The sequence below is a fragment of the Stenella coeruleoalba genome, assembly GCF_951394435.1.
Source record: "Stenella coeruleoalba genome assembly, chromosome: 8".
NCBI classification, from domain to species: domain Eukaryota; kingdom Metazoa; phylum Chordata; class Mammalia; order Artiodactyla; family Delphinidae; genus Stenella; species Stenella coeruleoalba.
This window is the reverse complement of record NC_137154.1, coordinates 35,579,929-35,597,671: the sequence shown is the minus strand read 5'-3', so window position 1 is coordinate 35,597,671 and position 17,743 is coordinate 35,579,929. Positions and strand designations below refer to the sequence as shown.

Genomic DNA, 17,743 nt, shown 5'->3' with positions numbered 1-17,743 from the left:
TATCTCTTGTTCATTTCCTTTTTCATCTGCTAAGGGACCACAATGCAAAGGGCCTAGTGGGACAGTGGCTTGCATACAGAAATATCCAGAAAAATAGGGCAGAGATCAGAAGAGTATGCAGATAAAACCTTCTCTTAAGGGCTTCCCTGGTGGCGCAGTTGTTGGGAGTCCGCCTGCCGACACGGGTTCGTGCCCGGGTCCGCCGGGAGGATCCCGCATGCGCATGGGAGGATCCCGCATGCCGAAGAGCTGCTGGGCCCGTGAGCCATGGCCGCTGAGTCCGCGCGTCCGGAGCCTGTGCTCCGCAATGGGAGAGGCCACAAGAGTGAGAGGCCCGCGTACCGGAAAAACAAAAAACAAAAAAACCCCACCTTCTCTTAATAAACTGTGTTACAAGTTTGGTGACCTTCAGTGGTGGATCCTGGGATCATAGCGATGTAGGGGTTAGGAGTACAGGGAGTGAGAGGGGGCACGAGAGGTGAGAAGGGCAGATCCTTATTAGTGAAGAGGATTCTGGAACGTTGGAATTGTCTCCTGGGAAATGAGGGAGGGTTGTGTTCAGAGAAGTTTCCCTTTCCTTCTCTGGGATCCCTGTTGCCAGTATCAGAGGTGTGGGGTGGACTCGGAGAGGGGACCAGTGCGAGCAAGCTGAGGAGTTTTAAATCACGTGGGGCTCATTTGGTACAAATCAAAGGTTCTGTCATGTCTGATTTCACGACTCTGCATCCTAGTTATAAATAACATTCTTGGATGGAAGTGCGACAAACCTGGGAGCTATTTCTAGGGAAGGCTCGGTTCCAGAAGGGGGTCACATAGGAGGAGGACTTGAGTTCTTTCCCACACTCCTAAAACAAAGCCCAGCTTTTCTCTCCGGGGAATGGTGCTCGGGAGGGTCCCAGAGGGACTGCGGGACAGGCCTAAAAGTGACTATGATGGCTTTTGACAAAACCATCGAGAAAGTCACTCAAGAAAAAAAAAAGGTTAGGAATTTTCCCTAAGTGGCAGCATCTGACCTGCGGAACCGGAAGGCTTTCAAGTAGACCCCCCAAACCCCACCGTGGCTCGCTCGGGTTCAGCGACCCTTTTTCTGGGCCCCCTGCCTCAGCGTCCTCTCCCTGAACCTCCAAAGCGTGTACCCAGTCAGAGGGACCCACCGGGGAGAGGGGACAGAAAGTGCAGGTGGCGAGCCGCGACTCGGCCATCATTCCCCTCGGGGCCCTACTCGCCCCTCGCCAACCAGTTGCCTAAGCAAATCCCGAGTAATTGTTTTCCGGGGAGGGGCTGGGCGCGCTCTTTGGCGCCACCTGGGTCGGGATTCCCCCTGGAAAAAAACCCACCCGCGGGGGCTCCGCGGTTCTCAGTCTCGACCAAGATGAACTAGGGCAACTTCTGCAGTCTCCAGCGCGGCACGGAGGTAGAGACAGCGGCGGTGGCGAGGCCGGCTCGTCTGGGCTGGAGAGCGTGAAGCCGAAGGGGTGCTTCCGCCTCCAGCTCCTTCCTTTTGCCCGCGGGTCCTGGGACTCCAGCTCCGGTGCTCCGAGTGGTAGCGGCTGCTGCGCCGTCCGCCCGGGTCTTCGCAGCGGAGGGGAAGCCGCTCCCAGCGCCGAGCGCAACCTGCCGGAGTGGCCGAGCCCCGCGCTCCCGCTCCAGCTCCGAGGAGAGCGCAGCCGCAGCGGGGGCCGGGGCCCGAGCAGGGTGCCGCCGCCCGCTCTGGGGGACGGGCTGGGGGCGGGGCGGCCGGGGCCGCCTTCCTGGGCGCGATCCCCGAGCGCAGCACACGGCGCTGCCGAGCCACCTCCCCCGCCGCCCGCTAGCAAGTTTGGCGGCTGCGAGCCCGGCGCGCCTCGGAATCGAGGCGCATTTGTTTCCTCCTGGCTTCCGCGCGCCCGGTTCGGCGGGGACCCTTGGGAGCGATGCCGAAGGATGTGATCTTAATTGTGTGGTTTTGTGTGTGCACCGCCAGGACAGGTAAGCACGGCTGTGGCTGTCGGAGGGATCCAGGGATAGGGGGGAGCCGCGCCGCTGTGCCCGGCGCCCACCTAGGCGTGAGGAGAGCTGGAGCTGAGCTCTGCACTGGTCCGGGGAAGGGCGTGGATGGGTCCCTCGAACCTCTCTGCCCCGGTCCAGGTGAAAGGGTGAAAAGTGGGACTCACAGGCTGGAAGATGCCCCCCGAGGAGTGCCCCCTTCCCGGAGGACACGGCCTGGCGGACGCAGGAGTGAGGGGCGCGGCCATTGGGGCGCACCCTCCTGCTGCTAGTAACCGGCTTCCGGGTCGAAACCCACAGTAGGGCGGGTCCGCGAGCCCCACACCCGTGAACTTGACAGGTGCGGTGGAAACCGCTGTCCTTGCGTCCCGCCGGGCCGCAGAGGGAGCGCTTCCGGCCGGCGGGCGCTGCGAGGGCCGGGAGGGCGCGGCGCGGGGTGAGGGCTGCGGGCGATCCTGGGATTCCGCGATCTCTTCCTCGTCCCCTCCTGACTCTTCCCCAGGGGAACTCCAGGAGTGGTCTCTCTTGCCACCCCTATCCCCCCCTCCCCCAGAGGGCAGGACAAACTGGGGGGAATTGGAACTGTAGGAGCAATCCCGGGGAGACTCTCTCAAGCTCGCACTAGTTTTCCCGTGCTATAACTGCACGTTGGGGGTTGTAAAGGGGAGGCAAGGATAATTGGCGTAATTTTCTGAAGTCCCCACTTCTTTCTGCCTCCAGAGACGCAGTTGTGAGGACTCTAAGCGCGCCTCCTTCCTTCAGCTTCTACTCGCCCCCAGCCCCCATGTCCCCTGGGGTTTGGAGACCCTCTCTCAGCCGCCTTCTCCAGGGGACTAGTAGTAGATTTGGAAAGGTGGGGGTGGGGTGGGATGGAGGAGGAAATTAGCAAAAATAGGACCCTGCCCCCAGGGATGGGGTGGGGCGTCGCGGGGTTTCATCCCTACGCTAGCCATCCTCGCCACGCGCGGCCGACTTTGCACCCCAGAATCGGTGTGTAGTCATTCCCTCTGCTTTTCTCTTTTATCACTCTCATTTCCCTTCTCTAGAGGCATAGCCTCCTTCCCATGCAGAGTTTATCTGTAGAGGGCTGGGGAGGGATGCCCGGCCTTGGTCCGCTCAAAAGTTCCCTCCGCTGGCCCTTTCCATTTTCCCCAGGACTGAGCGGGAAGCAGCTTTTCCTTTGCTTAATGAAAGAGCGGCGGGTGTGGACTTCTCCGCGGACAAAAGGCATCCCCATCCCTTTCCTATCTCCATCCGAGCTCCCCAGGCTGCCGAGGTGCCAAGACTCGGTCCAGCCTAGAATAGGTGCTTCTTGAGTGCCGGCCCATCTAGATGGGTTAGTCCTTTAAAAACCGAGAACACACTGGAAAAAACGCGCCCCCGGAAGATCAGGGCAGGCGAGGCTAGTGCAGAGCCTGGGCTAACAGCCCTGCGTGCAGAGAATTGGAACCGAAGAGAGAGAAACTAGGTGGGGGAGAGGGCAGCGTCGGGCATTTCAGGTCTCAAGTGCACATCACAACCAAATATACTTAACGTCCTTTGTTCTCATTACTCTTTTGAAAAGTCGGCAAAAAGTGCTTCCCCCAGAAGTGGACTGTGTCTCCAGGGCACGTTGCTTTTGGAGATCTTTAACGACTCTGTCTTTTCCCCTTCCCCACATCAAGCCCCTTTAAAACTTGTAAACAGTCTCTTGCAGGGAAGATTTACTCCTGTATCTATTCATTCATTCAGCGAAGAGTTGAGTGTCTTGCTGGGTGCCAGGATTGCTTATATAAAGAGGAACCGGCTTGCTTGACTTCCAGTAACTTACAGCTTAGCTGAGAATCTAGATAGAAACTGAAAAGCAGTTTTATTGTACAGCTTGATGGGGGTGGGGGGGGGAAGAGAGGTGGGAGTACAGGAGTTTGTATTGAGGAAACAGAGGAGGGGAGGTAGGAGTGAATTCTGGGGAGGGGTGGTCGGTAGTCAGGGAAGACTTTAATCAGGAGGTGACGTTTGAAAGTTGTGTCTGGAAGGCTTTGTAGGGAGTTTTCCAGGTGCGCAGAGTAGGGAAAGCATTCCAGGCAGAGGGCACAGCTTGTCCAAAGTCAAGGAAGCATGGAAGGATCTGCCCATTGGTTGTGGCAGTTGCTTAGGAAGCTTGAGTTTTCCATGCCTCTTGGTACTCTTTGAACACCAGAGGCTGCCTATTTCTTCTACAGAAATTATCAGAAGAATGAGAAAGACGGGGGGAATTATATCTCACTTCTTTCACTTACAATTTCTTGCAGCTTGAGGTGGTCTGATGAGCAATTTGTTTCTTTGGTTTTGGCCAGGAACCATCATACGAGCATCACACATCCATCCTCTGAGGTAGCTAAGCCTGGCTCTCAATTAGTTTATCAGGATCCAAACAGCCACTCGGAAAGTTTATTTGTCAAGTGCGACAATTGCTGTCTGGGCTGTTAACAGTCCAAGATGAAATAAACACGTGGTTCACTGAGTGAGCTGCTCAGATATCACTGCCTTTTAATGGAAATGAACAGATGGTATCAGGCACATTTTAATTAAAGCAGCACTGCAGTGCAGTAGCAGTTACATATGAAAAGATCTAATGATAGGTGTCACAGGAAGCTGCTTAAATTACTCATTGTTCAGAGAATTTGTTTTAAAGAGTAAAGTGGAGTCAAGAATAGGTCCTGTTCTCCAGTGCTGGTTATTTCTGGGTGAAAAAAATCTGAGATTTCCAGGTACCTCACTAATAATGAAAATTTAGAAGGCTACGATAACAGCAGTAATAATACATTACGTCCATGAGTTTTCTCCAGTAACCTGGAAGTGTGAATAATGTAAAACTCAGTGATTACTCCCCCATGGCTTTCAAGTGTGGTTTGGTCCCCAGGGCAATGGTTAGAGGGAGCCCCTGGGGCTGAGTGAATGCCTTTTGCTGCCACCTGCTGGAAAGGAGAGCTTTTCTTTTAGAAGCACCTCCCAGGCAGTTCATTAACTATGAATTGAATAATAGAGCTGTGAACAAAAGCCTCCAGCCTCCAGTGATCATGTGAAATATTGGCTGACTTGGAACAGGCATAGAGCATGTTCTTTAAGGACGTTGCTTTCGGGGTAGTAAGAAACTTTGTAGGAGTCCAGAGGCCCAAATCCGATCAAATGGTTGTGAAATCTTGCTGGTAAATGAGGTCTTAGAGCAACTCTGCAGCATCGTATTCCCCTGCATGGGCCAGAGGAAAACAGCTGCCACCATGCACAGTGAGCTGGATTAGATCTGAAGTGAGCCACGTCCAGGAGGATTCGCGTGGGAGCTTAGGCCTGGGACCCTGAAGGTGGACTGAGTGGGCTTTGGGCCTCAGCACTCTCTGGGCTAGGCTGAGGAGTGGCCAGCAGCAGGTGTCCTGGGAGATTAGGGCGGAGATTCTGAATCTCAGAGCCAGGCCTCAAGGGCCTCTGTGACATTGACACGCTGCCTTCCAGGTTTGAAAAAATATTTTTTTTCCCCCAGAAGCTTTTTATCCTGCTTAATTCCAATACCCGGTTTCAGCCATTTGAGAGCAGTTATGGCCAAAGTAGAAAACTTCAATAGAGTTTCCTTGGAAAGGGCAAGAGCTCCATGCTTGGATAAGAAGCAGAAACATTAAAATAAAAAAAATATTTTTATGGAACCAACACTTTCATACTGTATAAGGTTCAGGTGAAGCCATGCAAATGCTACCTTATTAATAGATTTTCTGATTTTTTAGGCAGTGGGCAAAGTGCTATCTTTTACTCATCTAGCTATTGGCACCAGGTATTTTCATCTTGAAGGGGACCACTTGGAGAAAAGAATACAGTTCTGTTTCTGGAAGCCTAATTGATTTCTCTTGTTCTGTTTTCATGGGATGTTTTCATGACTAGAGGAATACAGTTATCTTAAAGCCAGGGAAGCCCCTTCGCTTGCAGGGTATAGGGGGAGGGGTTAATATACATTTAATATATAGATTTCACAAAGCACAGCCAGGGACTTCCCTGGTGGCGCAGTGGTTAAGAATCTGCCTGCTGATGCAGGGGACACGGGTTTGATCCCTGGTCCGGGAAGATCCCACATGCTGAGGAGCAACTAAGCCCGTGCGCCACAACTACTGAGCCTGCGCTCTAGAGCCCGCGAGCCACAACTAATGAAGCCCACGTGCCTAGAGCCTATGCTCCGCAACAAGAGAAGCCACTGCAATGAGAAGCCCGCGCACCGCGATGAAGAGTAGCCCCCGCTCGCCGCAACTAGAGAAAGCCCACGCACAGCAACGAAGACCCAACGCAGCCAAAAAATAAATTAAAGAAAAAAAAAAAAAAAGCACAGCCAGAGTGAGAAGCCCTTCTACTTCATCTGGGCATGTTGAGGGGTTGGGAAAATGGGAGCCGCCTGTATCTTTCGTATGATTCCAGTGGAGTTGAGGACCAGGGAGCTGGAATGGTCTGGAGAGCTGGTCCTGTGAAAGACAGACGCAGCAGACCCCAGCTGGGCACCAGAGATGTGCTAGGAGCGTTCATACAGTTATCACTGAAACCTCACGAGGCTGGGAGGCGGGTATTATCCCCATTTTACAGTTACGGGAAATGAGGCTCGGAGAAGTGAAATGATTGTTCCAAGGGCACAGATTTAGTAGGGAGAAGAGACGGGACTGAAAGTGGCTCTTAGTTTAGTGTTGTTTCCACAACACTTTCCAGATTGAGGTGTTCTCACATGGAGATGGGAATCCAAGGGCACCATTGGGGTGTTCTGCCAGTTCTACAGAATCTGTGTGGGTGCCTTTGAGGCTTGTCCGGTTGCAGGGCTCCAAGTTTGGGAGATTCAAACAGCTTAGGGATAACCATTATTGTGGGTCTTTAGTCCCCGTGTTGGTCAACTACTGCCACAATAATATTGTATAACAAGCCACCCTAAACTCAAAGCAACACTTCTTTTGGTTCACGCGTCTGCCGGTTGGTTTGGTATTGGCTCACTGGGGCCAGGTTGGGCTGGGAGTTGTTCCAAACCCAGGTAGGGTGTCTGCTCCGTGTGTCTCAGTCTCCTTGGAGCAGTGGCCCAGTAGGGCCATGTTTTTCTCACTGTGATGCAGAGGTACAAGAGAACAGGCCCCACCACACAGGCACATCCAAGCCTCTGCTTGTGTGACATTGCTAACATCCTAATGACCCAAACTAGTTACATGGCTGGGCTCAAAGTCAAGGGATGGGGAGGTTTACTCCCACTCTAGTGGAAGGACATGCAAAGCCACATAGCAAAGGGTGTGGCTATGGGAGGGGTAAAGATTTTTGTTTTTTAATTTAATTTTGGCTGCACTGGATCTTCATTGCTGCGAGCAGTCTTCTTCTAGTTGCCCTGAGTGGGGACTACTCTTGAGGCGCGTGTTTTGCGGTGGCTTCTCTTGGTGCAGAGCATGGGCTTTAGGCGCATGGGCTTCAGTAGTTGTGGCACACCGGCTCAGTAGTTGTGACTCACGGGCTCTAGAGCGCAGGCTCAGTGGTTGTGGCGCACGGGTTGTGGCGCATGCACTCTGCAGCATGTGGGATCTTCCCGGACCAGGGATGGAACCCCTGTCCCCTGCATTGGCAGGTGGATTCTTAACCACTGCGCCACCAGGGAAATCCAGGGGTAAAGATTTGAAGCCAAGAATTCAGCCAACCATATTCCTTTTAGAAGGTTTCCTGGGCTCGAATGCCATCCTGTCCTCTCGTGGTATTCCTCAGGTATGCATATTGCCCTTAGATCACTGCACCCAAAGCAGTGATCATACATCCACTCATCAATTAATTAATCAGGTCCTGGGCTTCCCTGGTGGCGCAGTGGTTGAGAGTCCTTCTGCCGATGCAGGGGACACGGGTTCGTGCCCCGGTCCGGGAAGATCCTACATGCCGCGGAGCGGCTGGGCCCGTGAGCCATGGCCGCTGAGCCTGTGCGTCCGGAGCCTGTGCTCCGCAATGGGAGAGGCCACAACAGTGAGAGGCCCGCGTACCGCCAAAAAAAAAAAAAAAATTAATCAGCTCCTAAATTCAGGGCCTGACGTATATGAAGCCTTGTGCAAGACACTGAGGCTACAGGGATGCTTCCTTCCTCTTGTGTCCAGCTAAGGGCACATTTCCCAAACCACGTTCCAAATTCCTGGCCAGAGATAGACTAGTGTGGAGGTCCTCTGAGATCACTCTTCGTTTAATTTCTGCCATATAGGTGTAGAGCACTATAGATCAAACTGAAATATTAGTTCCTTTCCTGCCTTTTCAAGGTGATCATAGAACTGCTGGTATCTGAGCTCACTTGGAGAAAAACATTGCCAGTCTCAACAAGAGGCTTATGGTGCTGTGACCGGGGCCGATAGATGCCCGTTAGCACAGTACTTCTTTGCACAGAGTAGGTACTCGGTCAGTCATCAGTCTTTGTGAATGGAGTCTGTGTCAAGCAGGTAGGATGGAACCTTAAGTGAGATCATAAGGTAAAGCAGAGCACATCCCACTCTTCCTCCCCTTAAACACATACCTTAAAGCCCTCCATGGATACTCCATTGCGATTAGAATACTGTCCCTTTCCTTGTTGCAGCTCACAAGGCAGGGCCTACTCTGGGGCCTCATTTCCTACCACTCTCCTCCGGGTTCACTCTGCTCTGGCCACACTAGCCTTTTCACTGTTTCCTCTACACGCCAAGTTTGTTCCTGGTTTGCATTTGCATTTTCTGTTGTCTAAACCTGGAAAGCTTTCCCCTCCAGGTCTTCCCTTCCGGAATGACTGCACCATCGCCAGCCGCTATAGTCATCAGTTGTCTGCTCAGAGGAACCTTCCTCTACCACCCTTTTTAAGCCTCCACCCAAGCTGCTTTCTGTTTCATAACTCTGTTTTATTTTCTTCGTGGCATTTATTGCCATCTCAAATTATCTTACTTATGTATTTGTTTATTTTTTGCCCTCTCCTCACCCGCTGCCCTAGGAATGCATGCCCAGGGAGGCCACCTCCAGTGCCTCGCAATGCAGTGTGTGTGTTACCTAGAAAGCACTCAGTCATATCTGTTGAAAAACGACTGAATGAATGAGTTGTCTTTGGGTAAACTGGTCTCGCATCTGGCTGCATTTCAGAGGACGAGGGGAAGCCTGACAAAAATTGAGAAGGCAGCTCTATGCATGTGCCTTTAATTTAACCCTTTGTCCACCTTCGGCTCCAAAGACCCTTCCCAGAGCCACCTTCTGTGGACAGAAGCCTAGATTGCTGCAGCAGCCCCTGTTTCCTAACAGGAAAAGAGTGAGAGGAGGGTACATTTCCTTCTCCAGATCTGTGGGGAAAGAGGTGAGGGCAGGAGGACAGATGAGATTGTCACAGCGCTTGGTGCCCTGATGAAATGCACTCGGTCTCTCTGGAACAAATTGGGTGTAAGCTCTCCAAATCTTGCCTCAGCGACTGCATTACCACCAGACAAACGTTGACAGTTGTTGCTGATTAAAACATTTCCAGCTGTGCAGTCAGAATTGCACTACTGAGGTGCTAAGTGTAGACAGGCACAGCCTTTAGGAATGGCTTAAACATAGTCCCTTGGACTGATCGCTAGCCTTATTAATATATATAATTGGAAGCCACTTTGCAGTCAGGAGTGAATCATTCTGCAGAACACCCTGTAGATGAGAGACAGGCTTAAGGATTTGCCTTTTTCAGATGAGGCAAGGGGGGCTCAGGGCCCTGTTTCTCTGTGCTAAGTTTCTCCAACAAGAGGTGTCAGGGTGTCTAGCTTTTCACGAATCCCCTTGAAATCTACATCCATTGTTCTGGGGATTCTCTTTCCTGGCCAGTCCCTCTGCCACCCTTATCCATCAGGGTCAGGATCCCTCTCATTTTCTTCCTCTTTATCGAAGGTGTTGTTGCCTCATTAATAGTGCTCTGTGGAGGTGTTTCCTAGTGACGGTGGTGTCAGATTTCACTACTGTATCAGTCTCTGAAGCAGGTAGATCAGGGCCACAATCCTGTATCCACAGTTCCCAAATCTAAAAAAGCTCAGAAACCCGAAGTTTCTTCATAACTCACCTGACAGCAAAACCTACCCTGAGCTGAACTCCTTTGGAGGCAAAACTTGACCTGAACAGATATGAGGCTATTTATAGTCTTTATTTATACCAATTAGAGGACAACATCAGACTTCTTGCTCTACAAATATTGTGTTTGGTGATGGGGGACTGATGCAGACTTTGCTGAGGGTGTTACATAGAATGTAGTATATGGGCCGTATTAGCTTTCCAACAGATGATCCAGTCTGAGTTCTGAAATATATTTGGCCCCTAGGGTTTTGCATAGGGATTATCAATCTGTCATGGGGAATGGGAGAGGGGGAAGGGATGAAAAAACCACAGTATCAGTGGGGGTGATGGAGCAAAGAGTTGCCTTCATTTTCCATCCAGGGAAAGAGCATCTCTAAGCACTCATCTCTGGGTTCCTTGTATTCCCTGCCACTCCTGTGGCCTCTGTCATTTCTGTTCCATGTTCCGCAAGCAAGTCAGCATTTTAAGCCAAGATGGCTCTTTGTTCCTTTGCAGTGGTGGGCTTTGGGATGGATCCCCACCTTCAGATGGATGTTATCACTGAGCTCGACCTCGTGAACACCACCCTTGGAGTCACTCAGGTGTCTGGACTGCACAATACCAGCAAAGCATTTTTATTTAAAGGTAAAGGCATTTTTCTCCTTTGCATGGGGGCAGAACTTGGGGAGGAGGGTCTGTCTGGGGACTGTTCCTCTGGTGTGTATGTGTCGGTATTTGTGTGTATTTGCTATTTCCCTTGTGTTACCGTCATGAGGAATGTTCAGAAATGCCGAGGGTGTTTAGATGTTTGGGGGGTGTTCTGAGGGTGTGGGAGGGGGCAGTCGGGGGCGTGCTGATGAAATATTTGGCTTGGCAGTGACGTTATATTTCCCGGGGGATTTTGGTGGGGCTCTAAAGTGGAATGAATTTGTAAAGTCCTTGAAAGCCATGGGCAGCCACATTATTTTTACAGGATATTTCTTCTACTGTTATTCCTATCTTTACCTATACCTACGTCCATTCCTGTTCCTGTATCTTTATCTCTCATTTAATGGGTGGACCATGCACAAAGAGGATGTTTCATGGCTGCATTTTCTTAGGGGTACAGCTTACTTGGTTCTGCCCACTATAAACTTGACTATAATTCATTAAATTGTTCAGCAAGCATTCATAAAGGCAGTGCAGTGCGCTTCTTAAAAGCCTGGGCTCTGGAGCCTGACTGCCTGGGATTAAATTGCAACCCTACCACTTATTGACTTTGCAACTTTGGGCGATTCCTTAGGCTGACTCTGCCTGTGTCTTCATCTGAAATAATAGTACCTAATGGGGCAGGTGCAAGGATTAGAGGAGCTAATCCATTAAAGTGGTTCAAACAGTGCCTGATAACATAGTAAATCCCTGGTAAGTATTAGCTGTTATTATGGAACTCCTATTGTGTACCAGGCAACATGCTAATAGTAGGATTATTGGTAAGAGTAAATAAATGTGGTGAGAGAAACAGTCATTACACAAGTAATTATTGACTTCCAGTGGCTATACTTACCATGAACGGGGTGTATAGGTTGCCAAATAAGAGTATACAGGGAGATCTGATTTATTGGGAGTGGGGAGCTAGTGGTGGTCAGGAAAAGTGACCCTGAAAAAGTGATACGTCAGCAGAAAAGTGAAAAATGAATAGAAAGCTTGTGTAGGAAGAGGTGGCGGCTCAGAGCATTCTGGGCAGAGAAAATAATATGTAGGAAGGTCTTAAGGCAGAAACAAATGGAAAGACATTTAGCGTGGCTGCAAGGTGGTGAGTGGCTGGAGAGGTAGGCAGGGGCTAGGTCACACTGGGCCCAGAAGGCAGAATTGATATTTAGCTTATATCCACGGGCTTGGGTGTACTGACGCTTTATGGCCAGTGTCTATTTTGATAGGTGGGAGGCCATGTACTTGTTAACTATTGCAAATATTACCCTTGCCCATAAGCCATTTTAGTTTTTCACTTTACTCTCAGATCAGTGGGGGCCTTTGATGAGTTGAAGGAGGGGAGTGATCTGATCAGATATGGCAGCCTAGATATTCCTCTATGAAAATGCCTGGCAGGCTTCTTTTAACCCAGCCTTTTGTGAAGATAACAAAAGGATTATTTTAGAATGACTGAACCAACATTATGGGATGAGATACATATATATATTCCCTCTGCAGAGAATTTAAACCTTCTTAGTAATATACAGCACATCTACAGATACTACTATATAATAATATATAACAAGACTACAGATATGTTAATTTCCACTTACTCTTACTAAGGAATTGGTGAAGTAAGTAAACTGGGCATGGTTGAGAGAATACAAACAGGATTAGTTTTCTCTTTGCATTGTGCAAGGTCTCTTCAGTTACTGTTGAGAGGCCATTCCATTCTTTTTTTCTTTAACGTTTTTATTGGAGTATAATTGCTTTACAATGGTGTGTTAGTTTCTGCTTTATAAAGAAGTGAATCAGTTATACATGTATACCCATATCTCTTCCCTCTTGCGTCTCCCTCCCTCCCACCCTCCCTATCCCACCCTTCTAGCTGGTCACAAAGCACCGAGCCGATCTCTCTGTGCTATGCGACTGCTTCCCACTAGCTATCTACTTTACATTTGGTAGTGTATATATGTCCATATATATGTCCATATATACACTACCACTCTCTCACTTTGTCCCAGCTTACCCTTCCCCCTCCCTGCCCGTGTCCTCAAGTCCATTTTCTAGTAGGTCTGCGTCTTTATTCCCGTCTTGCCCCTAGGTTCTTCATGACCATGGTTTTTTTTTTTTTTTTTTTAGATTCCATATATACGTTAGTATAAGGTATTTGTTTTTCTCTTTCTGACTTAACTTCACTCTGTATGACAGACTCTAGGTCCATCCACCTCACTACAAATAAGTCAATTTCATTCATTTTTATGGCTGAATAATATGCCATTGTATATATGTGCCACATCTTCTTTATCCATTCATCTGTCGGTGGACACTTAGGTTGCTTCCATGTCCTGGCTGTTGTCAATAGAGCTGCAATGAACATTGTGGTACATGACTCTTTTTGAATTATGGTTTTCTCAGGGTATATATCCAGTAGTGGGATTGCTGGGTCATATGGTAGTTCTATTTTTAGTTTTTTAAGGAACCTCCATACTGTTCTCCATAGTGGCTGTATCAATTTACATTCCCACCAACAGTGTATGAGGGTTCCCTTTTCTCCACACCCTCTCCAGCATTTATTGTTTGTAGATTTTTTGATGATGGCCATTCTGACTGGTGTGGGATATCTCATTGTAGTTTTGATTTGCATTTCTCTAATGATTAATGATGTTGAGCATCCTTTCATGTGTTTGTTGGCAAGCTGTTTATTATGTTGAGGTAAGGGGAGAGATATACCATGTTCTTGGATTGGAAGAATCAACATTGTGAAAATGACTATACTACCCAAAGCAATCTACAGATTCAATGCAATCTCTATCAAACTACCACTGGCATTTTTCACAGAACTAGAACAAAATATTTCACATTTTGTATGGAAACACAAAAGACCCCGAATAGCCAAAGCAATCTTGAGAAAGAAAAACGGAGCTGGAGGAATCAGGCTCCCGGACTTCAGACTATACTACAAAGCTACAGTAATCAAGATAGTATGGTACTGGCATAAAAATGGAAATATAGATCAATGGAGCAGGATAGAAAAAACCAGAGATAAACCCACGCACATATGGTCACCTTATCTTTGATAAAGGAGGCAAGAATATACAATGGAGAAAAGACAGCCTCTTCAATAAGTGGTGCTGGGAAAACTGGACAGCTACATGTAAAAGAATGAAATTAGAACACTCCCTAACAACATACACAAAAATAAACTCAAAATGGATTAAAGACCTAAATGTAAGACCAGACACTGTAAAACTCTTGGAGGAAAACATAGGCAGAACACCCTATGACAGAAATCACAGCAAGATCCTTTTTGACCCACCTCCTAGAGAAATGGAAATAAAAACAAAAATAAACAAATGGGACCTAATGAAACTTAAAAGCTTTTGCGTAGCAAAGGAAACCATAAACAAGATGAAAAGACAACCCTCAGAATGGGAGAAAATATTTGCAAATGAAGCAACTGACAAAGGATTAATTTCCAAAATTTACAAGCAGCTCATGCAGCTCAATATCAAAGAAACAAACAACCCAATCCAAAAATAGGCAGAAGACCTAAATAGACATTTCGCCATCCCATTCTTGATTTGAGAAGTGCTGCTGACACTTTGTCAACAGAGTTGCTATGGAAGCCTGGCTCATCTGTAAGCTTCATGAAAGCAGAAGTCTTCCTGTCTAAATACCCCTACATCTCTAGGGCCAAGTATTGTGCATGGCACACAGTAGGTGACAAGTAAACATTTTGAATTGAATTAAAATTTCCTCTGTCCAATGTGCTCTATGAAAGGCTTGTTGCCTACTTTATATGCTGGTCATTCACTCAATTTATTTATTCCCTGGGCTAGATCTCTGCTTTCTAATTTGTGTGTTCTCTGCTTTAGCAGCTGCTTTTGGGATGTCTACCATCCCAAATCTCTCCAACAATAGGGAGAGATTTTCAGCTTCTTTGCTGGGAAGAGTAACTTTATTATGGGACTTTGAGGAGGTTTTTCCCTTTCAAGGTCTCTTGTGATGACCTTACCTGGATAATCTCTCCATCTCTGAATCTGTAATTTAATCACATCTGCAAAGTCCATTTGCCATGTAAGGTAACATATTTCATAGGTTTTGGCAATTGGGACATTGACATTTTTGGGGAGCCATTATTCTGCCTACCACAAAGTCTGCCCACTGGCCCCCAAAGATTCTTGTCTGCCCCACATGCAAAATACATTCACCCCATTCCAATATCTCCAAAGGTCTTAACCAATTATAACATCAGCTCAGGGTCTGAAATCTCATCCACTCATCAGTTGAAAAATTCCAAATCTCACTCTCTAAATAATCTAAATCAGGTATGAGTGGGACTCTGAGTATTTGCCATTTTGGAGCAAAATTACTCTTTATCTGTGGATCTGTGAAACTAGAAAACAAGTAATCTGCTTACAAAATATAATAGTGGGACAGGTATAGGATGCCAGTTATAGAAGTTCCTGTTCAAAAGGGAAAATTGGAAAGAAGAAAGGGGTCACCAGGCTCAAGAAAATGTGAAATCCAGCAGGGCAAACTCCATTGGGTTTCAGGGCCTGAGGATCATTCTCTATGGTCCTTGACTCTGCCTTCTGGGCTTGTGACTCTTTCCTCTGAATCCTTCTTTTTCACGAACAGTAGCATAGGTTTGTAGTTGAATAGTTTTATCAACCTGTTTCTTGCTTATAGAATTTTGGGAGTCGATCAGCCTTCTTTCATTTCATGTTCTTTCTGTCCCCTTCAGTCCAAGTTGGCAGTGTTTCTGCTGGTATAACATTCTCAAGAACGCAGAGGGTCTCCTGTCCATTAGACAAAAGGCTCATTTACAGATCTTTCCGAGATAATCTAATCTCTATTTCTGACTTCTGCTGGGATGGCTGAGGGGATCCATGAATTACAACCATGATCTCTTCAAAGAACCCTCTGTGTGACTGAATATTCTGACCCTTTGGTCCTTCAGAGTCACTAGCAAAAGGTGGTTCAACCACACCCTTGGCTTTTTTCCAGAGCAGACTTTTCCTGACAGTGAATCTCCTAATTTTATTGTCTTTTCCAATCTGGATAGGCTGGGAATTCTGCATATAATCAGTCCTGGTTCCTTTTTGCTCAACAGCTCTTCCCTCAATCTGTCTTTTTCTTCTTACCTTTTACTATAAGCAGCAAAGAGAAACCAGGCTGAAACTTCAACACTTTGCTTGGAAATCAGAAGTCAAAAATGGGCTTTAAAAAGGGCTAAAATCAAGGTGTTGGCAGAGCTGTGTTCCTTCTAGAGCCTCTATAGGATAATCCATTTATTGTTTTTCCAGCTCTAGAGGCTTTTACATTCCTTGGCTTGTGGGTGCATCACTTCAACCTCTGCTTCTGAGGTGACATTTCCTTCTCTATGTTTCTGGCATGTTTTCTTCTCTGGTACTGACTCTTCTGCTCCCTTTTTCCCTTATAAGGACCCTTATGGGTCCTTTTCCCTATATTGGGTCCACCTGGATAATCCAGGATAATTTCTTCATATTAAGATCCATAACTCTGGCACATCTGCAGTGACTCTTTTGCTGTGTAAAGTAATATATTTATAGATTTTTGGGATAAAGATGCAGACATCTTTTGGGGGTAGGGAATATCATTTTGTCTGCCATAGGATGGCTACCCTCTGTTGGGCAGAAATATGAGCAATATGATATTTCCAGTTTACTCCAGATAAGTACTCCTTTCCAGTGCAGCACTGCCCAATAGAAATATAAGTAAGTGAGCCATATCTGTGATTTTAATTTTTATAGTAGCTGTATTAAACATGTAAAAAGAAACAAGTGAAATTAATTTTAACTATACATTTTATTTAACCCAATATATGAAAAATATTATCATTTCAACATATGGTCAATACAAAAAATTATTAATGAGATATTTGATTCAAAGTCTTCAAAATCTAGTCTATAATTTATAGTTACAGTTATAGTTAGAGTATACAGTAGATTTGCCAAGTTATTCCATACATAGTTTTAAGAATCATTAAAAAATTTAACAGCTTTGTTAAGGTGTAATTGCTTATAATAAACTGTGCATATTCAGACTGTATCGATTGTTAATTCTGATATGTGAATGCATCGGTGAAACCATCATCACAATTAAGATAATGAGCATACCTATCTCCCCCAAAGTTTCCTCTTTTTAAAATAATCCCTCCTTCCTATATTTCCCAACCCCCATCTGCAGGCAACTACTAATCTGCTTTCTGTCACTATACAGTAGTTTACATTTTCTAGAAATTTTATATAAATAGAATTCTACAGTGTCTAGTTTTTTTTTTTTTGATCTGAATTCTTTCACCTATCATAGTTATTTCGAGATTAATCATATAGTAACATGTAAAGTGCTTTTCTTGTAGCCAGTATATAGATGGGTCTTACTTTTTTTTTAAACCAGTATGATAATTTCTGTTCATCAAGCTATTTAGATCATTTATACTAATGTGATTATTGACAGTGTCATATTTAAATCTATGCTTTTGTTGTTTGTTTTCTGTCTATCTATTCTTTGTTTCCTTTTTTCCCTCTTTCTGGCTTCTTTTAGATTAATTGAACTTTTCAACTGATTTTTTAAAAACTCTTTTGTTGGCTTACTCATTGTTTCATTACTTTAGTGGTTGTCTTAGGGTTTATAGTATACATCTTTAAATGACAACAGTGTACCTTCAGGTGATACAACTTTATGTATGTAGTAAGTATATTTCAAGAGTATACATCTCTCCCCCTGACATTGTACTATTGTTGTCATACATTTTACTTTTGATTCTGTTATAAACTCCATATTACATTGTTGTTATTTTTATTAATTAGTCAATTATCTTTTGAACATATTTAGATAATAAAAAAATCAATCACATGTTTACTCTTGTAGTCACTGTTTCCTGTGTTCTTCAGTCTCTTGCGTGGATTCATATTCCCATCTGGTATCATTTTTATCCTGCCTGACGGACTTCCTTCAACATTGCTTTTAGTGTAGGTCTGCTGGTGATGAATTCTTTCAGATTTTGTATGTCTGAAAAAGTCTTCATTATTTAAAACAA

The 17,743-nt window shown here is 46.4% G+C and overlaps 1 protein-coding gene across 4 annotated transcripts in view; it reads left to right on the top strand.

The window, feature by feature from the left end:
• Positions 1–1,318: 1,318 nt before the first annotated feature.
• Positions 1,319–17,743, top strand: part of NELL1 (neural EGFL like 1) — a gene marked incomplete at its 3' end in the record, with an annotated part of 862,435 nt that continues 846,010 nt past the window's right edge. For all 4 annotated transcript variants that reach the window (XM_079930799.1, XM_079930798.1, XM_079930797.1 and 1 more), the window contains exons 1-2: positions 1,319–1,968; positions 10,522–10,650. In XM_079930799.1, coding sequence (XP_079786925.1) covers positions 1,914–1,968; positions 10,522–10,650 — 184 coding nt within the window. In that variant the 5' untranslated portion in view covers positions 1,319–1,913. The remainder of the gene's footprint in view (positions 1,969–10,521; positions 10,651–17,743) is intronic.